This window comes from Lotus japonicus, chromosome 3 (genome assembly GCF_012489685.1).
Source record: "Lotus japonicus ecotype B-129 chromosome 3, LjGifu_v1.2".
NCBI lineage: Eukaryota > Viridiplantae > Streptophyta > Magnoliopsida > Fabales > Fabaceae > Lotus > Lotus japonicus.
Window position 1 is genome coordinate 34,644,508 of NC_080043.1, and position 22,918 is coordinate 34,667,425.

Here is a 22,918-nt window from a genome sequence, read left to right on the forward strand (position 1 = left end):
TTTCTTCTTCTCTTCTATTGTAGTCCTGTATATTTCATAAGTGAAGTTTGATTTATGAATGGTGATGAAGCCCTTAAAAGTTGGAAGCTTACTTCAAATACCATTGCAAGTTAGGCTTCTAAAAATTATTATCAACATATAAGGAAATGTTAGTAGTATGTTTTGGTTACTCAATTCTTGTGATAATATTGAGCTTTATCATTTTCTTGCAACATTTTATTAACAATTTTGTCTTAATTAATTACCATTGTTCTATTCTTAAATCCCACTCTGCAAGAGTAAGCCCTTCAATCCTCACTCACCTACTCTCCCACCAAAACAAGCAAAGTGGTGTAGTGGAAATTTGAATTAGCTTTCCTCCCTCTAGGTCCTGTGTTCAAGTCTTAGCTATGACAATTTTGCTTATCAAAAAAAAAAAACCTACTCTCCCACCACTTTCGTCCTGCTCCAGATTTAGTTGTGAACTCCCCTTTATTCAATGGTCTATTAAAGATTTCCATAATACGGAATACTACTGGCTTAAGATCAAACGATCTCCATCTTCAGGTAAGCTTCCATCACATATATAACTATTAGTAATTTGTCAATTTGTTGATGTGGGTTTTTAACTTTTTATCATTCAAATATGTAATTACTAGTAATGTTTTGTGATTTTTGAGGTAGGGAAGATTGTTGATTCAATTCAATATAAGGTGTGGTTGTGGTTAAAAACAAAGGAGAAATCTTTCGTGCTAGACTGCGGCGTTGTGTTGTATGACCACAAAATCACCGGAAGTTCATCAATCCATCATCTTCCTTCAGTTGCATCCAATAGCCTCTTTATGCCCTTCAAAATCACCTTATTGGCGGCCTCCGCTTGCCCATTAGTTTGAGGATACTCCACTGACGAGAACCTCATCTGAATTCCCTTTCCTTCACAAAATTCTTTAGTTTGCTTGCTGGTAACCTGAGTCTCATTGTCAGAGACTGTCACATGCAGAACGCCAAACCTGCATAAAATCCTTCGCCAAGTGGCTCCGCCTCAATACACTTGGTGAAGCAATCCACCGCCACCAAGATAAACTTCATATGCGACCTCGTTGTGGGGAAAAGCCTTATCAAATCCACCCCTACATGGCGAACTGCCATGGCTCAATTATAGTTGCCAGCTGCTTCGGCGGGGCCTTTGGCAAATCGGGAAACACTTGGCATTTCTCATACCTTTTCACATACTCTAGGCAATCACGCCGCAATGTGGGTCGATAAAATCCTGCTCTCAAAACTTTGTTCCTCGGCAACCTTCCTCTAATGTGGCTGGCACAAATCCCCTCGTGAACCTCGGACATGAATCCTTCGTACTCATCTAGTGTTACACACCTGTGCAATGGCGGCGTAAAACCCTGGCGGAACAACTCCCAATCAATCAACGTGTAGTGGCTGGCCTCCCGCCGTTGTTCTTTAGTGTATTTTTGTACCTCTTCTGGCGTTCCAGCCAGAATGTCCAAGATTGGGTCCATCCAAGTCTTACTCTGGTCCAGGTAGCAAACTAACTCGCCTACGATGCTAGGGCTCATCAAAGTTTCATGTATTAAACTTCAATTGTTGCCCGGCTTCCTCGTGCTCGACGGTTTCACCAGCGCATCTGCTTTTTAATTTTGTGTTCTTGGAACAAATTCGACTGTCACCTCCTATAGGCGACTCATCAAATACCAGAGTGGCTCCAAATATCTAATCAGCTAAGGCTCCTTCACTTGGTAAACTCCTAGAACTTGGTTCGCCACCAGCTGTGAATCCGTTCAGATCAATAGACTCTCAACCTTTACCTCAATCGCCACCTGTAATTAACGCTTTGCATTATGCCTGATTGATATTGGCATAAAACTCAAACCTCAGAGATTGCTCCAACGTCAACTCGCCCGGACCTTCTAGTGTTACCCCTGCACCGCTTCCTTTACCATTCGTTGAGCCATCAGCGAATAAAGTCCATTGAGTATTGATCTTCTCGCCCAAATTGGGCGTTAATTCCACTACGAAATCTGCCAGCACCTGGGCACTCAGTTTCCCCCTTTTTCATATTGCAAGCCATATTCTGACAATTCCACAGACCATGTCATCATTCTTCCTAATAAGTCTGGCTTTTGCAGCACTTGCCTCAATGACAAGTCAGTTCGTACTTTCACCGGAAAACTCTGAAAATATGGTCTCAGCCTTCTGGCGGTTACTAAGACCGCAAGTGTCGCGTTCTCGATCTTATGATATCTAACCTTCACGCCCTACAAAGTGTGACTCACAAAATAGATAATCCTCTGCTCACCATCGACCTCCTGTAAAAGCACGAAGCTTATGGCGTTTTCACTGACTGGAAAATACATATGCAACGGTACGCCCTGAATGGGCTTTGAGAGGATCGGATAACATCTCCTTTAGGCGAGTGAAAGCCTCTTCACACTCGATGGTCCACTCAAACGTCGCATTCTTCTTCAGACATTTAAAGTAAAAAATAATAGTTTAAAATAAAAGTAAAAATAAATTTATGATGTGATAAAAGTTAATTAGATACATTTGAAAGAAAAGTTTACTACGAAAATGTATCAACCATTTTCTCTTTAAAATAATATGTACTTATTTGTGAAGTCTTAGTAATAGTTTTAATTAGTATTACTCAAATAAAAAATTTATTCAATTATATTTTATATTAATAATTATTTAATTTGTTAAAAGTAAACAGTGAGTACCGTTTTTTTTTTTTGAAAGAACGTTTGTTAATTTTTTGAAACTGGAAGTAATTTGTTGTTGGTACTATTAGGAGATTCAAGGGTAAGTATGGAAAATGAAGAAAAGTCAAAAAGTTAAACTTAATTAATAGAGGAGGGCTCCACTCACAAAGTAAGTCTAAAGAGTTACTCCCAATCCTCACCATTCATTTTATTCTAATTTAATGGCTGTAATTAAAAAATGATAAACCCGTCACGTGCCTCATTCTCCAAATTTGAAGCTGTGTTCTCCAGTTACATTATTTTCCCATGTTTTCACCCTAATTTTGCAAGGACTCATTTTTCTCCCAATTTACAACAAGCCACTCGCGCATATGATGTGATCGTCCCCTATTTTTCTATCTCGTTCCCCAGCTTTCATTGCAGTTTTTGCAGCGTTGTCAAAGTTCATGTACAATTTCTGACTCTAATATTGTAGTACCAATTAAAGTATGCAGAGCAGGAGGATATATATTTAATTGATTAGAGTGTGATTGAAAAACATGTGGCTTTTGAGTTTATGGGTTGATATAAGACGAACAAAAATTTAACAAATAATGAATGATTGGGAAATTGTATTGCGGTGAACAAATAATGATGCACATACCCCATGTATTAAGAAATTTCTGTCTTGAAAATCCATTTGGAAAACCAGCACCATGGATAAGGTTTATGTCCCGATTAAACTAGCTCTGCGAGGCACAACCTAGAGTCTGATCAGGGAAGCAAAGAGGGAATGGATAGCCGATAAGTTGGGGAAGAAAAAGGCGACAAAACGGTAGTCTGAAATGAAAGCTAGAAGGGTAACGTGTGTGTGATTAATGAAGGATCAGAACTACTAACTTAGAATAAAATGGATGGTGAACATTGAGAGTTACTCTTTAGACTTACTCTTGTAGTAAATGAAGCTCTCCTCTAATTAATATGTTGTTGGAGCCCTTGGAGGAATTCGGTGGATGGATTCAGAGGTAACAACAAAACTACAATTGAAACTAAAACAAAAATTTTAAACATAAACTTTTAATCAAGATAACATGTTCCAACCCAAGTTGTTAAAATTACGTCAATGTTAATTATTAAGTAATTCAATACACTAAAAAACAACTCTAATACTATTTATGCAGATGTCTCAACATAATTATTTTTTTGACTATATTTATAATGAAAAAATAAATATTAATTTATTTAACTGCACTATAGTAATTTGTATACAATATTAAAAAATATCGTAAATAAACTCTTGGAACACACTAGTATTATATCTAGTGATGATAGTATATGACAAATTGTCACTTGTTGCATAAAAAATTGTGATTTTATGACAACCATCACCATTAGTTATTAGGATGACATATTAGTATCGTCATCATGTTTGTTAAATTTTAAAAGTAAAGAAAATTTAATTCAAATAGTTACAATTAGATAGATCAAAATCACACGAGAGTGATTGAAGTCGACAACAAGAAGATTGAAGCACAACCGCCCAACGGCCCGATTGTGGGCAAGCCACCGGAGATGCAAACCCAGAGATCAACCTTCAAGGAGAAGGTCCTTGGCCCACACAAGGCCCATGAGCACAGTGAGTTTGTGAACCTAGTGGAGAGCGGTGTCATGAAGATGGCGTACGCGGAGGAGGAAAAATCCTTCCCATGTTTTCGATTGATCCGAAAACAAAGGCGGAAATTTGCAAACCGTTTGAGGACTGCCTTGTTGTCCAACTACTTGGGAAGAGCATTGGTTATGGAGCGCTCTGCGATAAGCTCAAGGCGATGTGGAAAATGTCAGGAGGCTATGAAGTTCGTGACGCCCACCATGGGTACTTCCTCATCAAGTTTGATAAGAAGGAAGATAAGGAGAGGGCCACTTCGGGAGCGCCATGGATAATCTACTACCACTGCCTCGTTGTGAAGCCCTGGACCCCGGATTTTGTAGCCTCAAATTCCAAGGTCAACACGACTGTTGTGTAGATTCGCATTCCAGGGTTAAGGTTCCAGTACTATGACAATAATATTCTCATGACATTGGCGTCGACGGTAGGGACGCCAATAAAAGTTGATATGAATACCGCAGATATGCAACGTGGGAAATATGCGCGCATATGTGTGGAAATCGACCTTAACAGAGCAGTTCTCAGAGTTATTGGATTGGAGGGGACATGGTACAACGTCGAATACGAGGGGCTACACTTGCTTTGCCATAAGTGTGGGTGTTATGGCCATCTAACACGTAACTGCACTTCTCCACAACAATCACAGCATCAAGGGAACTCAAGTGGAGTTTCTATGACAACACCGGTTGGTGGCACATTGACGGACAACCCAGCCACGCAGGCTCCGGAGGCGGTGAGTTAGACCACACCAACTCCTGGGAACGACGTGATCATGGCTCAGTTAATGGGCCTGCAGTTAATGCCAGATTTAGCGCATGGAGATTAGTTAATTGTGGACAAAAAAAAAGAAACAAAACGAAGGCTAATTCGAATTTAAAAGTAACGCCATATTTGACAGCTAAGAAAGATGTGGCAGTTAAGGTGGGCGGCAAAGGTGAGGAGAAAAAGGGTGCTAATGAGGGAAATAAATTTTCGATTATGGCAACCGTCCCACAAAAATAGCAAACTTCCATGAATATCACCATGAAATTTAAGGCACTATCTAGCACTATAACTCCTGGAGCTAGTGTGTCAGCTAGCAACGATAAGAAAAGATTGTGTAAGGAAGCTGCCTGCAATATTGGTCCACGTCAACAAGTTGTGCAGCCCCCACAAGACAAACTAACACGCATGGTGTCAATGGGTGGGGTGCCAGTGCACGTGACACCAGATGGAACTTGCTCTACAATGGCGCTTAATAGCAATTCCGCAAGTGTACGGATTGATCGAAGTAATACAAAAGATTGTCGAACCACAAAGATAGTTGTTTGTTGATTTTTTCTTGGAGATTAATGTTCGTAATGATAAAAAAAAAATATAGGTTTGAGTTTTGTTTTGTGTAAAACACTTATAATCAAAAGCCAAAATTGTAATTCAGAAGAAGAAGTACCCTGGGTAAAGTTTCACTTAGTCCAATTATGTTTCTTACAACTGAATCCTTATATGAACTTTAGAACCCCTTCTATAGTGATGTAGCCTATACCTTCACTTGTTAGTACCTTAATCAAGCAAATCATTCAATCTCAGGTTGCTAAGCCTAATACCTTAGTACCTAGTCAATTCAATTGAAGAATTATTGTTCTATGTTCAAGCCAACACAATAAGTTCCCACCCTTATACCTAAGTGGTAGTAAACAAATCAATCTAATCCCAAGTCCCTTAATCTTTACCAACTACCATTGTGCAAGAAGAAAGCCAAACGCTTGCATGCATTCAAGAGAGTGTTGAAACAGAGAAAAGATACATAGAAAGGAAACTTTATTCATATAAGAAACTCAGAAATTCAAAACATAATCAAAGCTAAGGTTCACTTCACCCAAAGTACAAAGAAAACTAGCCAAACATGGCTAGAGAATTCATAATACAAATTAAAAGAACAAAAACCTGAAATAAGAGTGCCAAAAAGCCTCCCACAAGCTCCAAGAAACTAATCCTCTAAGTTTTGTTCAAAAAAGTACAAGATACCTTAAAGAAATCACAAAATCCTAATTTATAGACTTTTCAACGGCCCGCCACGCATGTGCGTGGCCTCATGCATGGATCATCTGTTCAAAAACAACCTTCAAGTCTGCTTACCATGCATGTGCGTCGCCAAAGTGGCGCACGTGCGTGGCCTTGGATGAGTCTCCATTTTCTTTCAACAGAACAGCCACGCATGTGCGTGGCATACCTGGCGCACATGTGTGGCTCAACAGCTTCTTCACCATCTTTGTAACTCCCTCTTCAACTATCATCATTTCTCATTACTTGGCCTTCCACCATCATCATTAGCCATCAAAATACAATCAAACTTGTAAAGAATCTCAAGCACCCATCAAAACAACAATTTAACTCATGGAAACATCTCATTAATCATGATAATTCCTCAATCCTTTATTCAATTCAGCAAATGAAACCCCCAAAAGACCATCAACACTTCATATTCTCACAAGATTTCAGCTCAAATCTGACCATAAGAATTAACCTCAAACTAAAACTAATAAAAAGACCAAATAAATAAATTAAAAATACCTAAACTAATGCAGATGCAATTATGAACTAGAAAAGGGACTCAACTTGACTCAAAACTCGATAAAGAACCCAAAAAGGAAAAGAAAGAAACAAGAAGGACTCAACAAACATAGAATAAACCTTGGGTCATCAGCGCTTGTACCCATGGGTGGTGCAAGATACTAGATTCCATTAGATGATAACAATCAAATGTGTTTCACGTTGAATGTTAATGATAATGTGGGTGACATCCCCTTTGATCATGGAGCTCCAGGAGCCATGGCTATTGAGCCACGTTTGGCTTAATGCAAGTGTCTTGACCCTGCTACATTGTTTTTTATGAATAGACAAGCGTTCTCGTTAATTGGTTGGAATCTTCGTGGTGGAGCAGGAGCTCGAGGACAGCAGAGGGTATGGGATTTGGTTCAGACCTTCCATCTTTCTATCTTTGCAGTTTGTGAAACCCATTGCCCCTTTCATCGGGTTCAGTCTTTTTGGCGTAGCTTGGGATATGAGTTGTGTCGTGAATCCGAAGCTCATGGGCACAGTGGTGGAATCTGGATTCTTATGCTAGTATCACGCAATTTTATTTTCTATATCAACGATATTCATCCACAAGTGGCCACGGTTGACATAACCCAAGGTAATCAAACATGGTGCTGCTCCATTGTGTATGGCAGCCCGAACCCAACAACGAGACAAGGGCTTTGGCAACACCTTAAAGGTCTTCGACAGCGCATAATAAATCCTTGGTTGGCTGTGGGGGACTACAACAAGGTCTGCTCCCCGTCGGAGGTCGTTGGCGGCGAATTTAGCGTGACACGGGCCGCAAACATGTTAGACATGATCGATGACTGCAATTTCATAGACTTGGCTGTAGTTGGCAGCAAACTTACTTGGGAGAGACGAGAGAATGGGGTGCGTACCATTGCCAAACACCTTGATTGTGCTTTGAGTGATGTTTCTTGGAGACATAGCTTTCCTGAGGCTTTCGTGGAGCACCTCTCCCGTGTTTACTCGGATCATAGCCCGCTCTTGGTTCGTTGTGATGTTGAGCCTGAGGACCACCACCATCAGCCATTTCGTTTTCAAGCTACATGGACCACACATCCAACCTTCGAGCCTTTGGTGCAGCACACCTGGGCATAACCTCCAGGTAGGGAAGTTGGGAATGTTGAAGGATGCAGCTATTCAATTAAATAAAGAGACTTTCGGGCACATCCACAAAAGGAAGAGGAGGCTTGAGAGACGTTTGAATGGTGTCTAAAGAGAGCTTGAGTGGCGAAAATCTGAGGCACTTCTCCGCCTTGAGACGTCCTTGCGTGGAGAATATGAACAAACTTTGATGCAGGAAGAGATGATGTGGTATCAGAAGTCCAGAGAAAACTAGGTTCGGTTTGGAGATCGCAACACAAATTTTTCCATACTCAAACGATTGTCCGGTGAAAGAGAAACAAAATCCATGGCTTGTTTGTTGGAGCTGGTTGATGGACTACAGATCAGGAGGTTTTGAAGGAGGAAGCACAACGGTTTTTCACTAACCTTTTTTCTATTGATGTACAGGTTAGCAGGAATTATCTGTTGGAGAATGCTACGCCGACTTTATCACTTGAGGATAGGGTTGCACTCGCCCTCCCTATCTCGTAAGAGGAGGTACGCCAGGATGTCATGGCCATGCATTTATTCAAAGCTCCAGGATTAGATGGGTTCGGGCTCTTTTCAACAAACAGTACTCGCATATCATAAGGCATGACCTTCATAAGATGGTGGCGGATGCTTTCTGTATGGGTATAGCTGACCCAGTCTCCTTGAGAAACTACTCGTTCTTATTCCCAAAGTGGAGGATCCGCTCAGGTTTAAGGACTTGAGACCAATCAGCTTATGCAATGTGGCCTATAAGGTCATCACAAAGGTCTTGGTCAAAAAAAAAATTGCTCTCAAAAAAAAAAAAGGTCATCACAAAGGTCTTGGTCAACAAATTTCTGCCTTTGCTTATGAAGGTGGTTGGCCCTTTGCAAGGTAGTTTCATTCCAGGTCAGGGGACCAAAGATAATATCCTCCTTGCTCAAGAGGTGATGCACACCATTCAGACTTATAAAAAGCGTGGGGGTCTTGTCGCTTTGAAGGTGGATCTGGAAAAGGCTTATGATCAAGTGAGTTAGGATTTCTTAAGAGAAACTCTTCATGACTTTGGCTTCCCCCTAGAATTGTGAGCTTGATTATGTGGGGTGTTCAGGATGCTAACATCTCGATTCTTTGGAATGGTTCTAAGTTTCCATCTTTCAAACCCCAAAGAGGGTTGCGACAGGTGATCCTCTTTCTCCCTATCTTTTTCTACTTTGTATGGACCACTTCTCTATACAAATACATAAACTTGTTGAGGAGGGGGTTTGGCAGCCGATCAAAATCACAAGAGAAGGGATTGTCATATCACATCTTTTCTTTGCAGATGATGTCTTGTTCTTTAGTCGGGCTAACGAAGAGCTAATGCACTTGATAGCAAACACTCTAAAGTACTTTTGTGAAGTGTCAGGTATGAAAGTGAACTTAGACAAATCAAGAATGTTTTGTTCAACCACTGTTGATGAGCGACTACAACGTGAGCTCTTATAGATCATGGGGATTGCACGGGCTAGTAATCCGGGAAAATATCTTGGATTACCTCTTCTGAAGGGTCAGGTCACAAGAGAGAATTTTGCCCCCATCATTGGCAAGGTGAATACTCGTTTGGCCTCTTGGAAACAAAAGCTTCTTAATAGAGAGGGGAGATTGTGCTTAGCCAAATCGGTTTATCTTCTCTTCCTGTGTATGTGATGCAAGCCCTTTGGCTACCTGAGTCCACTTGTGATTACATTGACAAGAAGGTTCGAAGTTGCATTTGGGCCAAGGGTGGGCAATCTAGAGGGTGGAATCTTGTTCCATGGGGTGATGTGAGCTGCCCCAAGGCGGAGGGAGAGCTCGGCTTGCGTAGTGCAAGGCATAATAATGTTGCACTTCTAGGCAAGCTAGTCGATAATCTACTACATGACCACGACAAGGTGTGGGTTCGAGCGCTAACAAAAAAAATACTTGCCTAACAAACTTACTCCCTCCGGTCCTATTTATAAGCAACAAAAAAAATTCACATAGTTTAAGAAATGTAGTTAAACTAGATAAAATGCATTAAATTTGTCTTAAATCAAAATAAACTTCCAAAATTACCCTTTGTTATTAGTGTTGGAAAGTGGGAAAGAGAGAGAATAATTAATGAGACACAATTTACAAGTTAGAATTAATAAGGGCATCATTGGAAAAAATTAATTAATATAGCTCAAACTTTCATTTGGTTCTTATAAAAAGGACCAAGATTTTTCTTCTCTTTCATGCTTATAAATAGGACCGGAGGGAGTATTTTGCATGGAGATTACAGCCAAGGGGATTCATATATTTGGAAAGGGATCATAAGAGCCTGGAATGAACTTAAAGAGGGTTTTAAGTTGCTGTTAGGGGATGGATGATCCTCATTTTGGTATGATGATTGGATGGCCTCCGGGAAGCTGTGTGATCGAGTTCCGGTAGTTCACATCTCAGATACTTCGCTCACAATGGCTGATTTATGGCACAATGGATCTTGGCACCTTCAAGCTTTGTATACCTAATTAACTCCAGCTATCATCTCTGAAATTTGTTCCATTTCAGTTCCTACAATCCCGATTGATAATGATATTATTCAGTGGTAATGTAAGACCCAGGATTTTAGAATTAAATAGATAAATAATTTCCAGCTCACGCGTAGGATTCAGTGTAAGCGTGAGAGGAACTTGACTTTCGTTTAATGTTGGGATTAGCGTTATGAAGAAGAAGGTTCAGGAAATGGTTAAGAATAGTTATATAGTCGCTCTAGGCTATAGCACGAGTTTCATTCACTTCAGCCTTAGGGCGAAAACGTTAGTAAACGACTAATTTTCACTTAAAGACACGATGGAAACTAATTCCAAAAATCTTCAGAGAAATGTTAGAACTTCTCTTAATTCTCCCATGACAAGCGTTTCGATGCGAAACCCTGGAATGCACGAACGTCCGATTCTAATTCTCGGAGGTTTGCCGAAACTAAAACCCTGATAGCTCAAGAAACCTAGAATAAACGGTTGATGAGAAAACTCTATGAGTTAAATCCTCCAGTGTCTAAACCGGTCTGTACCGGTTTAGAAAATATCTTCTCAAAATATCTTTACAAAATATCTTCTCAAAATATCTTTACAAAATATCTTCTCAAAATATCTTTACAAAATATCTTCTCAAAATATCTTCACAAAATATCTTTCATTTCATTCACTATATATATATGTTGTAGCTTGAAAAATGAAAACAAAAAAAAGGATCCCCAAAACCCACCCAAAACCCGCGACTTCAAGAGGAGAGGAAAGGAGAAGAGTTTTTCGCCGATTCTTGCCTGATCGTCCCACAGTTCGTTGCTACGCGTAGGCCTCAAGGTACTGATGCTAATCCTTACTTCTGATCGTAAATTTTGTCGCTTTTCTCTATGCTTTTCTGTACTCTAAGTTTTGAGCTTTTTGCAAAACTATCCAAATAACTTCATCTTTCTATCTAAACTTATTCCCTGCGTGCCCATGAGCATGTTTAGCGGATTACATTTCGCCGATTCTCGCCGAATTGCCGCCGAGTTTCAATTCTGCTCATAATACCCATTTTTGGCTAAAGTTCCAACCTTTGGGCTTAAAACCCTCGACTGAGCTTAGCGTTAGTAAGATTAGTCGTCATAATCGCCGTTGGTATCGACCCCATCTAATTTGTTTTTCGAAATTCTGATTTTGAGTTTCCGAGCTAAAAAATATTGACCAAAATACCCCTGCAACAGTTTTCGATTCGACAATTTTTCTGAGAGTTTCCCTGGCCTAGATATCGCCTAAGAATACCTAGGAATCGATTTAAATCGAAGAAAAAGTTCGGAAACCCTATTTTACATAGTGGCCGAAACCTATTGCTTAGGGTACCGTGTCCAAAAATAATTTTTGGGTCTCTATGACCTAAGCCATTGCGTAGCTCTTTCGATTGTCGAAATTTTGGCGCTGGTTTCGTGTCATTCCGAGTTCTGTAGCTCGAGTTATGCTCGTTTTAGCGAACGAAGTTCTGTTGTCAATTTGTGCCTTAAGAGGAACTCTGAAGCTTTAAAAGCTTTCTTTCCGGTTTCGATTAGCGTTATTAGATAGTGTTACTTCTAGTAGGGCTTGTGTTGATGATTGTGTTTCCTTGTTCTAGGTTCACAACTTCCATGCCCAACTTCTACTCACGAAGGTAAGAGTAACTCAGTTTTAGAGTGTCGTTGAGTCTTGCATGCTTTTATCGCACTGCCTGCGTTTGAGATGAAGATGTTTATATTGATTGGCATTGAATTATGATTATTATGCTTGCAATGTTGTATGCTTGCTTATGATGACTGTTTCTGAGGCTTGTGCCAAATGTTTTCTGAAGGCTTCGGCCGAGTAAACTTATTGAGACGTGTGTCTCCGTTTTCTGAGAGGCTTCGGTCGTTTACTAGTTTTCGTCATTACTGCTTTCAAGTGGATTAGACGTGATTATTGTTGATTGATTTTGGCATATAGGGCTGAATTAAGTGGCATTCAGTGGTTGTCGTTCCACATGTCTGTCCCGTCCTTCGTGGCGTTATTAAGTGGCATTCAGTGGTTGTCGTTCCACATGTCTGTCCCGTCCTTCGTGGCGTTATTAAGTGGCATCCAGTGGTTGTCGTTCCACATGGTTGTCCCGTCTTGTGAGGCGATATTAAGTGGCATTCAGTGGTTGTCGTTCCACGTCTGTCCCGTCTTGAGAGACGTTGCTGATCGATCCATTTTGGTAGCAGCATATAGTTGCATTATAGGGAACTAACACCTGACCCTATGTTGTTGGATTTTAGTTATTGGTTGATTGATATCTGATTTGATGTTACATTGTTGAGATTATTATTATCTGAGTTAATCTATGTTAAGTTGTTGATATATGAGTTGAGTTATGTTGCTAGTTATTTACCATGCTAAGTAATTAAAATTGAATAGCATGATTTTCTCTTTTATACATGGTAATTGCATGGAGTTAACCCTTTCTATTTGCTATTTGTTGTTTGGGCGCTTAACGCTATTAGGCGATGGGGAGCCTTCCGCTGAAGCTTAGCTGCTCGAGTTGGAGATCGTGACCGTGGGCGGTCGAATAAAGGTGGATGAAGCAGTTGCTTCTCCCTTTTTGGTGGACTATGTCTGAGTTTCTTTCTCCATCTGAAAACTCTATTGTTTAAACCTTATATTCGCCACTGTTTCAGTGAGCGTACTTATTTTGGAAACCTGCTTACGATATTGTATGACACTATTATTGTATGTCTGGAACGAGTTGTTTAATAAAGTCTATGTTATGTATTCAACTATGTTTAGTTGTTTCGAAAAGAAAAAAATATATATCGTGTTTTCTTAGTATATCGTGTTTTCTTAGGATTACGAAATAGTCCTTAGATTTTGTTAGGTAACTAATGTGACTCCTCAGTTGAGAAATTGGGGCGTTACAGGTAACACACGAATGGCCTATAGTGCACAATCGGCGTATGAGGCTCTCTCTAGTGAAGGGTCAGCGAGCTCCTCTCCATGGTGGAAGTAGATTTGGCGGACTAAGGTGCCTGAAAGGATCATATTTTTCCTATGGAAAATTGCAAAGGAGGCTCTCCCGACGAATTCTAAACGACGACTCAACCACCTTGTTGCATCCTCTGCGTGCCCGCGGTGTGACGCCGATGTTGAGGACGTGGATCACCTGTTTAGAGGTTGCACTGAATCGAGACAGCTATGACAGTTATTTTGACAACATCTTCCGTCAATGGCAAACCATGAGCCCTTCCAGGTATGGTTTCACAACATTGTTGGTAGCAAAAACCATGTGTTGGATGCAGCTGTCCTTTGGTGGGATTGGCGGTGGAGAAATAATCGAGTTTTTTGGGATAACCCTTGGCACATCAGTTATGTTTCACGGCAGTTCATGGCAGACGCTCTCAGCTGCCAGCGCTGACATGACATATAGGTGGTTTTCCGGTGCCTTCGAAAGCTATGGCGCTAGCACGACCTTCATGGTGGAGCTCCTGGCGGTGGAGCTTGGACTCCATGTATGTTGGGACCTTGGGTGCGCCAGGTTTTATGCTACACAAATTGCTCCAATGTCAAAGATGTCTTGCAAGAGGAGGCAAGTGTTGATCATTATTGGGCTTGCGATGCTATTCTCTGTGTGAGAACCTTGCTTCGCGGGAGTGGAGGGTGATTATTCGCGTGATCCCGCGTGACAAGAACACTGCAACTGATTCGCCCGCTCGTCAGGCAGCCCGAGACTCTTCTCCTAGGCGTTACTGCCATCTACCCCCTGCTGGTCTCCCTGCACTGTTAGTGCAGGGTACTTTAGTGTAGCTTTTGTTGTTATTTCCTTATGTAACAAAAAAAAATCAAAATCACACATTTAAACGATTACGCTTTGTCCTTCCCTTTCTTCTCCTTTTAAAATTGCCTTTCAATAACACTTTAAGAAATGATGATAAGAAAATAAAGTGAGTAAAAAAATATTAGAAAAAATTTATAATATCATAAATAGAAAATTTATAAATGATTTTTCTTTATAAAAAACCTTCCCCTTTTATATTCCTATTTATATAGCAAATTCATATTGTTTTCCAAAGTTAATTGTCATTAACCAATATTTTATTAAAAACTTGGGCGGAGGTTAATAAATCTAGGGTTAAGCATCATATCAGTCCCTGTCTTTGTCTCGCCGTCTGACCTAAGTCCCTCCCCGGAAAATCTATTGTAAAAGATCCTCATATTTATAAATCGTTTGGAGCAAGTCCTCGCCGGAGCCCGGAGCTCCGGCGAGTGATGATTTGGATTACTGACTAAGACAAATGAGCTGACGTGGATTTAAAAAAAATTAAAAATAAATAACACATCACAAGTTTTTATTTTATTTAACAAAAATAAAAACAATTAACAAAATTAACCCTGATTTAATTAATAAAAATAATTAACAAACCAATCCCAATCCCAATTTCAGATCTGAAATGTAACAAAGCAGTGCAGGACCCAATTTCACGCCAACCAATTCCAAAAAATCCCAATTTCAGATTTGATAGTGTCAACAAGATCATGGAGCATGATTCAAAGACCTGTTTACTGGAATCTTTCAAAAAAACTTCAAAGCTTCAAACTCTGGGTAACATCATCGTCACCTTTGTCGGAACCAGGGTTTTGGGTTAGCAAGTTCCATGGTCTGAACCCTGCAATCGACTCATCTCAGCGGTCAGACCCTCCTCAAGCTGCTTCTGCTTCCTCATCCGCAAGCGCCTCGCGGATTCACGGTTCGACACCATCCTCTTCCTCTTCCTGTCGTCAAGAGCCAGATATATCTCTGTCTTCCGATCCCGAACTGGAACCACGTTGAAACAAAGCCATCTTTTCCTGCTTCTGGTTGAACAACCAGTGATTTTTTTTTCCTTTCCAAAGATTGTGAAGTTAGGGTTTTGTGGATCTAATTGGTTAAAAAATTGAAAGAAATTGGGGCCAAATTAGAGAGATCAAGCGATGATGGAGAGGGAGTTCATGAGAAGACGTAGAACCGTAGAGGAACACAATGTAGAAGGAGTGTTGAAGACAAATTTGACGCATGGGGTTGGCGAGTGTCATAGGAATTCTGTAAACATGAACCATAAATCAAAGCCACAAGAACAATGGAAAGGGAAACCCACATTCTACCAACCCTACCACCCTCAACAATGTTGTTTTTTTTTCAGTTCTCTTTGCATTCTGGGTTTTTCTTTTTGTTCCCTTTGCAGTTGCATTCTGGTAATGGGTTACAAATGATGATAATTAAGAAGAAGATGAAAGGTTGATTCTGGTGGCTGGGTTGTTGGAGATGAAGATGAAAGGTTGATTTTTTGGTTGATCTTGTTTGGGTTTGAGGATGAAGATGATTTGGGGTTAATTTAGGGAATTTATTTTTATTAATTAAATTTTAACTGTTTTTATTTTTGTTAAATAAATAAAAATTTGTGATGTGTTATTTATTTTTATTTTTTTAAATCCACCTCAGCTCATTTATCTTAGTCAGTGGTCCAAATCATCACTCGTCGGAGCCCGAAGCTCCGGCGAGGACTTGCTCCAAACGATTTATAAATATGAGGATCTTTTACAATAATTTTTCCGGGGAGGGACTTAGGTCAGACGGCGAATCAAAGATAGGGACTAATATGATGCTTAACCCATAAATCTATTTGTGTAATTGATATTGTAAACAATTTATCTCAACACAAAGGAACATTAAAATTTAAGAAATTTAAAAGAAATATTAATAAAAGACACTAAAAGTAATAAAGGTTAAAAGGAGCACCAAAATGCTCAAAGTTTACAACTCAAAGTTAAAGGACACTTGAAGAAAGTTTTCTACAAACCTCCAAACTCAATATAATTAAATGTCTATTCAAAATTAACAGAAACTAAAACACTGATATATAAATGAAGGTATGTTGAAACTACGCTTCTTCATTGGGAAAAGTCAATCCTCGAACCTAATATCCTTTTATAAGGTGCGTTCATTGATTTGTTTCCCTTATTCTAAACACTCAAGCATGCGCTACCATCCTATGTTGTCAATGCTGCTCATATTTGTCTACTAGCTGCATATATTAAAGGGAAATAACACAATTTAGAAGTTATGTCACAAAATAAATGTTAATTAAACCTCAAGCCAATTGATATCAATCCTAGTAAAGTACTAATGTAAATTAATTATAATTAATATAGAATTTTAATAAATGTACTTACAATCTCAACAATCAGGTGCTGACACTCATCATTGCCACTTGGATTTTGTCAATTGTGCACTTCATTAAAGTGCACAACGAGGACACTAAGCTAGGAGCTAGTGGTGTTGGAGTTGCTTCAACCAATATTTGATATGCAAGTGTACCAAGACACCCTCCTTGTCCATCATCATTTATGGGCCCGCCGCTCAGCCTAGACCCATCAGGAATAATGGCAAAGCCTGAGGGCAATAGGTTACCATAATCTAGATCTGAGCCACTCAAGACTAAATTCATGGTACTAAGTTCAACAGGAGAATATACCACATATGAGCCTATAGAGTCAGTGTAGGTCTCTTGAACTATGGTCTTGTTGCTTTGGCTGGAACTTGCACTCTAAAATGTCATTTACCAAAAAGGTTGTTAGTTTATCTATTTTTATGTGATATATATAATCTTGGATGTGCCAAATGCTAAACTAAAACACCAACTTACATTTGTATGAAGTAAAGAGATAAACTTTCCAGGATCAATACCACTTTCTGTGTGTGCTAGTTCTTGAACTAGAAAACCTTTGGTGAGAATATCCCACTGCAAAGTGAACAATTTTTTTAAAGTTTAATGGATAAAGTATAGAAACCAAATAAATGCTAAGAATCAACCACACATTTTAAATTTCTCTAACTGCTACTATCATGCCAACATTAGTGGAACTGCTTTACATACCGGGTTCCTCGAGTTTTCATTTTGAAGAAAATCAAAGAGTCTTTTGGAAGGAACTGGAAGCGAGAAAGAAGTTGCAACACTGATGACAACACCAATAAGTGCGCCTGATGCATCAATTTGGTTTCTGGTCATCACCCTCACATCATCAACACCAGTGGGGGTTGTCTGGACTGTCCAAACATGAGGTGGTGGGGAAGCACAAACATAGTTGCAATAGCTCTGCATAATTTTCTCTGCTAACTTCATCAAGGTTTTTCTTTCTTTAGAAGCTATTCCTGTTTCATATGCATATAATTAAGGATTGAAATTCATAATTAAGTGTAATAATTTATTAAACTTTGATCTAACAAGATCTTGATAATATGTGGAACACAAAAAAAAAGAGAAAAATTAAATGACATATACCATTAATTTGTGGTATGATAGTGTTCTTTGTGAAAGCAAGACGTTCACAATATCTATCTAAGTTTTTTATCCATCGCTTAGCTCCAAAGGCAAAACCAGAATTAAATAGATGTTTGACGATATCATGCACTTCTCTGTCTTCAACTTCTACATGTTCAATCCATGTAACCTAAAGAAAACAGCTAATTGATTTCAATAAATTTAGTTTAGTTGAAGATTGATTACAAACAATGCAATGGACCATTAAAGAAATTATTTCATTTGTAATAACACCTTTGATAAACCATTTGGAAATTCTTGAATCATACAACCAGAGGGTCGTCTTCTGCATCTTGTGGCGGCACCAGGTCGCATATCGTCTAAGGAAATATCAACCACAACCCATGCCCCATCAGGGCGATGCTTACAATACCTTAAAAAATAAGTATCACGAGCAGGAACAAGATGCGAGAGCGTCTGGAACTCTGCTGATATCTGAAAAAAAAAATTCTTATGTGAAACACCATGTTTAAAACTACTTCTACAGTTGATTATGAATTCATAATCAATTCTAGGGAGAGGCTCGGGTTTCAAAATTGATTCCAAAAAAAGGATATAAATCGAAAGATGTTATTAATCAATTCTTGTGAGAGGTGAAGAACGAAAAAAAGGGGTTCATACCGCTTGCAAGGCTCCATCATAGTCTCCTGCCACTCCAGTCGATATGATTTCTGTTGTCCTTGCACTTGAAACAATACCAGGAAACACATTTGACCATTGATTCTGAAAATTGTTGTCAATACAAATGTAAATATATATAATTGCGATAATTAATTATTGGGAACTTTAAATAATACTCACCACATCCATAAGGATCTCAATAAGGTTATTACGATTCATGATGACCATCATGGATTCCCTTGAGCCTTCAGATCTGAACCCCATGCGTGTTCGACTTAGTCCTGCATGGAAAGCCTTAACATACTCTTGTTGGTTTAGAATATCACCATTCATTTCGGGGATCCATAGAGGTGGTCCACTGTTAGCCATATTAGTAAATTCGTCCATAGCTCCAACCACAAGCTCCATAATTAAGGATTTTTCAGATTCGGTAAACGGAGTTGTGATAATTGATCTTTTAGGGTCGCTGCTGCCACCATGCACTTGCATTGCCATGCTTGGTTGCAGAACATAGTTGACAACATCAGACGAGCGCGAGGATATTGGAGTGTGAAGTCGCAGTGGAAGGTTAGAGAAGGAAGTCGTTGATGATTGTTTTGCAATTCTTGCTGTCATTTCTCTTAACTTTTTAATCTGAAAGTAAAACAAAGAAAGGAAAATAGAAAGACATTAGTTTAGTTCAACCAAGAAGAGAGAGATATATATATATATAGAGAGAGATAATTATTTACATGATGTTGTGTTTATGATAACAATTATTGTACCTTTTCTTTCAATAGAGCATTTTCAAGCCTCAAATGCTTCTCTTCAAAGGACATTTCACCAACAGAAGATGAGCCTCCACAACGAAAGTGCTTAGCATTCCTCAGTGCTTCCTTGTACTGTAGGTTCTCAGCACGAAGCTTTTCATTCTTAGCCATCAAAAAGGCGTTTTCATGAAGTTCCAACATATACTACATGTATGTATACACAACCAAATAATCATTACATAATAATAGGGCAAATTAATAGTATTTCATTTTGAAAAAATATAGGAATACAACCTCGTTGGATGTTTACACTCCACCTAGGAGAAAAGATAAGAGATGAAACTATCTTGGAGGAAATGAGAAATAATAGTTTATTTTGTTGACAACAAAAGAAACTTTATTAAGAGAAGAAAAAGCACAAGGGAACACCCCTCCCATGTCATAGGTAAACAATCCAAATGTAATACCTGTAGGGCAAAGTCCATGCTTAGTATAGGTTGGGTGTCATCACCGGAAGTAGGAGGAGGTTGGGTTTCGTCAACGGAAGGTGGAGCTTCTTCCTCAATATGGAGTGTTGCAACAACATGTTGTTGATTACCATCGTTGTTACCTCCATTGTCACCCTGTGATGAGGCATGTGGTGTCTGCTGCAAAGAGGACACATCATGCTCGGCTTGTTGAGTTTCAAAGTTCAACAATATTGACATGATTCTTTGTGCTTTCACAAAAAAGTCTATTGGACAATCTGCTAAAACACAGTAAGAAAATCACCAATGTAAATGAAAACAATTTATAAGATAGAATGGTAGTAATTTCTTTTTTTTATTAAAAATATATATCACGCGTGTTTAGTTTAACGATGGTCTCACCAGAAACTATAAAATGTAGCTTCTTGAGTTACTGTGCTTTTAACAATGACACATATACGTGACGGGAGAAGATCAAAATATATATATATATATATATATATATATATATATATATATATATATATATATGTTGTTGACTTGAACCAATATTCAAAACTATTTAATATATTAATATTTAAATGAAAGATAGTAAAATATTTATAAAAGTAATAATATATATATATATAGAAACTTAGTTAAACAAGAATTAAATACCATATTTAATATAATAATATAAAAATATTATACAGAAATATAATAAAATGTATATATAAGTAATCCATGTCTATCTATATCTATAATTATATAAGTAAAATTGACTTGAACAAATATTAAAGGCTATAATTAATGTAATAATATATAAATATTGTAAAGAAAAATAATAAAATATTTATAAAATTAATATATTTATATATAAGTTAATTTGACTTGAATGATAATTAAATACTATATTTAATATAATAATATGTAATTGACTTGAAAAAGTATTAACGACTACATTTAATGTAATAATACATCAATATTATAAAGCAATAAATATTATAAAAAATAGAATAATATATAAGTCAAATTGACTGAGTATGTATTAAATGTTATGTTTAATATACAAATCTATATCTATCTATTTTTTTTGAAAGCAAATGAGAATTATAATAATCAGAGTCGAGAAACATGTCATCTCGACAATGGACGATACAACACAGATACGAAAAAGAAAACAACGAGCTACGAACCCTAGGAAAAGAAACAGACGACTGATGACCCTAGTTTAGTAGTGTTTTTAGGGTCATTTCCTAGTTTGTTTCGAGTCTTTTTGTTGAGTCTCATGTAGTGTTTCATGCATTATCATGCATTTTTATCTTTCTTTGTGTTTTTTTTTTGTATTTTTGTAGTTTTATAAGGACCTTTCGTGCATTTTGATTAGCTAGAGGACTTGCATATCTTTTCTATTTTAATTGAAGGTTCTCCTTGCTAATGAACTCTTTGAAGCTTCTAGATATCTCTTTTACTTTGTGCCTAAGTTACCAGGTCTGAAACTGATGGATGAGGAAGGCCAAGAAGCTTGGAATTGAAGGAGGGCTTAAAGAGGCTTGAAGAGGAGTTACAAGGAGCTGAAAAGTCTGTTCCAGCGAAGCTTGAGCGCCTAGGCGCTGGGAATTGGCGCCTAGGCGCTAGTGCAATTTCCTGAAGCTTTTGGAATTGGCGCCTAGGCGTTGGGAATTGGCGCTTAGGCTCCAGACACCTCCAGAGAGCATGTTTCTGGGCTGGAATTGGCGCTCAGGCGCTCTGAATTGGCGCCTGAGCGTCCAGACTCGCATGTTTTACCTATAAATTGGTTTTTAGACATTTCTCTTGGAACCTTTTGTCATTTTATCATATTTTCATAAGTTAGAAGAGAGGGTTTGAGTTCTGGAGCTTGAGGAGCTTTCTCTAAGCCCTATGTTCCAGGTTTTATTCTTCTTTTCTTGTATGGATTCTATAGCCATGCTTGGCTAAACCCCTTTTGCTTTGGGTTCTTTGTAAGACTTATGATGTTTTAATCTTAATTCCTATTTCTATTCATGAATCCTCTGAGTAAACCCTTGAATCCTATATCCGTGCTTTATGTTTCAAGTTAGAACATGTGCTAGCTTTATGCTTTTCTATAATATAACGGAAGTTTGTTATAGATTAGGGACTTGTTGTGGGATTACCTCTTCTATACTTGCTACTAGGAATAGAGGAAGGGTTGGGGTTTGTTGGCCTGAATTGCATGCTTAATGCCTTTAGCAAATGTTTAGGTTATCAAGGAATTGTGCTTATCTTTTGGCTTGAGAGGATTGTCTATGCGAGGCATCGATAGATGATTGATTAGGCTAGAACATCAAGGAGAGACTCAGAGTTTTGTGGATAGAATAGGTTGATTAGAACTGAATTAGTCAAGCAAGAACCCAAGGCATTTTCACCATTGTTCTTCACACACTTATATTCCAATTGCTTGTTAATTAATCACCAAAACAATCAACCTTTAAAACTGAATTTTACTCGCTTTACTACCGTGAACTCGAGGCTTAAACTGAATTCTCATACCAATTCCCTGTGGTTCGATAAATTAAAATCGGGTAGATTCTGTACACTTGCAGATTGACCAATAACGACAGTAAAATCTGAAACAAAGCCACAACTCCCATGCAAAAACCAGCAATGAAAAAATAAAACTACCAGGTGAAAACGAACCTCACTCCAAGCTAGAGAAAATGAACTACCCGCCCATCATAAAAAGGCCCTACCCACCCCCAAACCTCTCCGGATGGGTCGACTTAAGGTGAATCGCAAGAGCATCAACAACCTCCATGTTAGTGCCTGTGAAATCCAAGCACAAGCTTTACCGACTTTCCAAACATTAGCCGCTCTCTCGACCACGCACTCGATGCTACCAACAATGGTCACAACCCCACTATCCACACTAGCAAGTGGGCCGACTGATAACGTCGACGACTGCATATCCTGAGAAATAAGATGCTCAAACACCTTCTTCTTCTGACGACGCATAGAGAACCCAAGTACCTTTTTGTTCCTTCAACGGCCACTAATCTTCCTTGGGCTGCCTATCGCATGACGAGGAGGGGACTCAAAAACTTTCAACGGCCCCAAAAGCGTGTCACCATTAAACCCCTTGGTGTGGACTGGGCGAGACCCCAAGGGACGTTTGTCTGGGGGCGACGCACGAGCTAGAGAGTTGGGCCTTCTCCCAGGAGGCCCAACTGGCCCACTATGGGTGGTCAGGAATGCTAAGCCCAGCC

General features: G+C 38.8%; 1 protein-coding gene across 1 annotated transcript; it reads right to left on the reverse strand.

Moving 5' to 3' along the window:
* Positions 1-16,715: 16,715 nt before the first annotated feature.
* On the reverse strand, positions 16,716-22,667 carry LOC130744026 (homeobox-leucine zipper protein PROTODERMAL FACTOR 2-like). The gene is made up of 10 exons (XM_057596221.1): positions 22,505-22,667; positions 19,695-19,972; positions 19,243-19,431; positions 18,659-19,111; positions 18,479-18,580; positions 18,092-18,292; positions 17,819-17,987; positions 17,414-17,688; positions 17,183-17,278; positions 16,716-17,083 (listed from the first exon to the last, which is right to left on the reverse strand). The coding sequence occupies exons 1-10, from the start codon at positions 22,665-22,667 to the stop codon at positions 16,721-16,723; spliced, it is 2,289 nt and encodes a 762-aa protein (XP_057452204.1). The 3' UTR covers positions 16,716-16,720.
* Between the last annotated feature and the right edge of the window lie 251 nt (positions 22,668-22,918).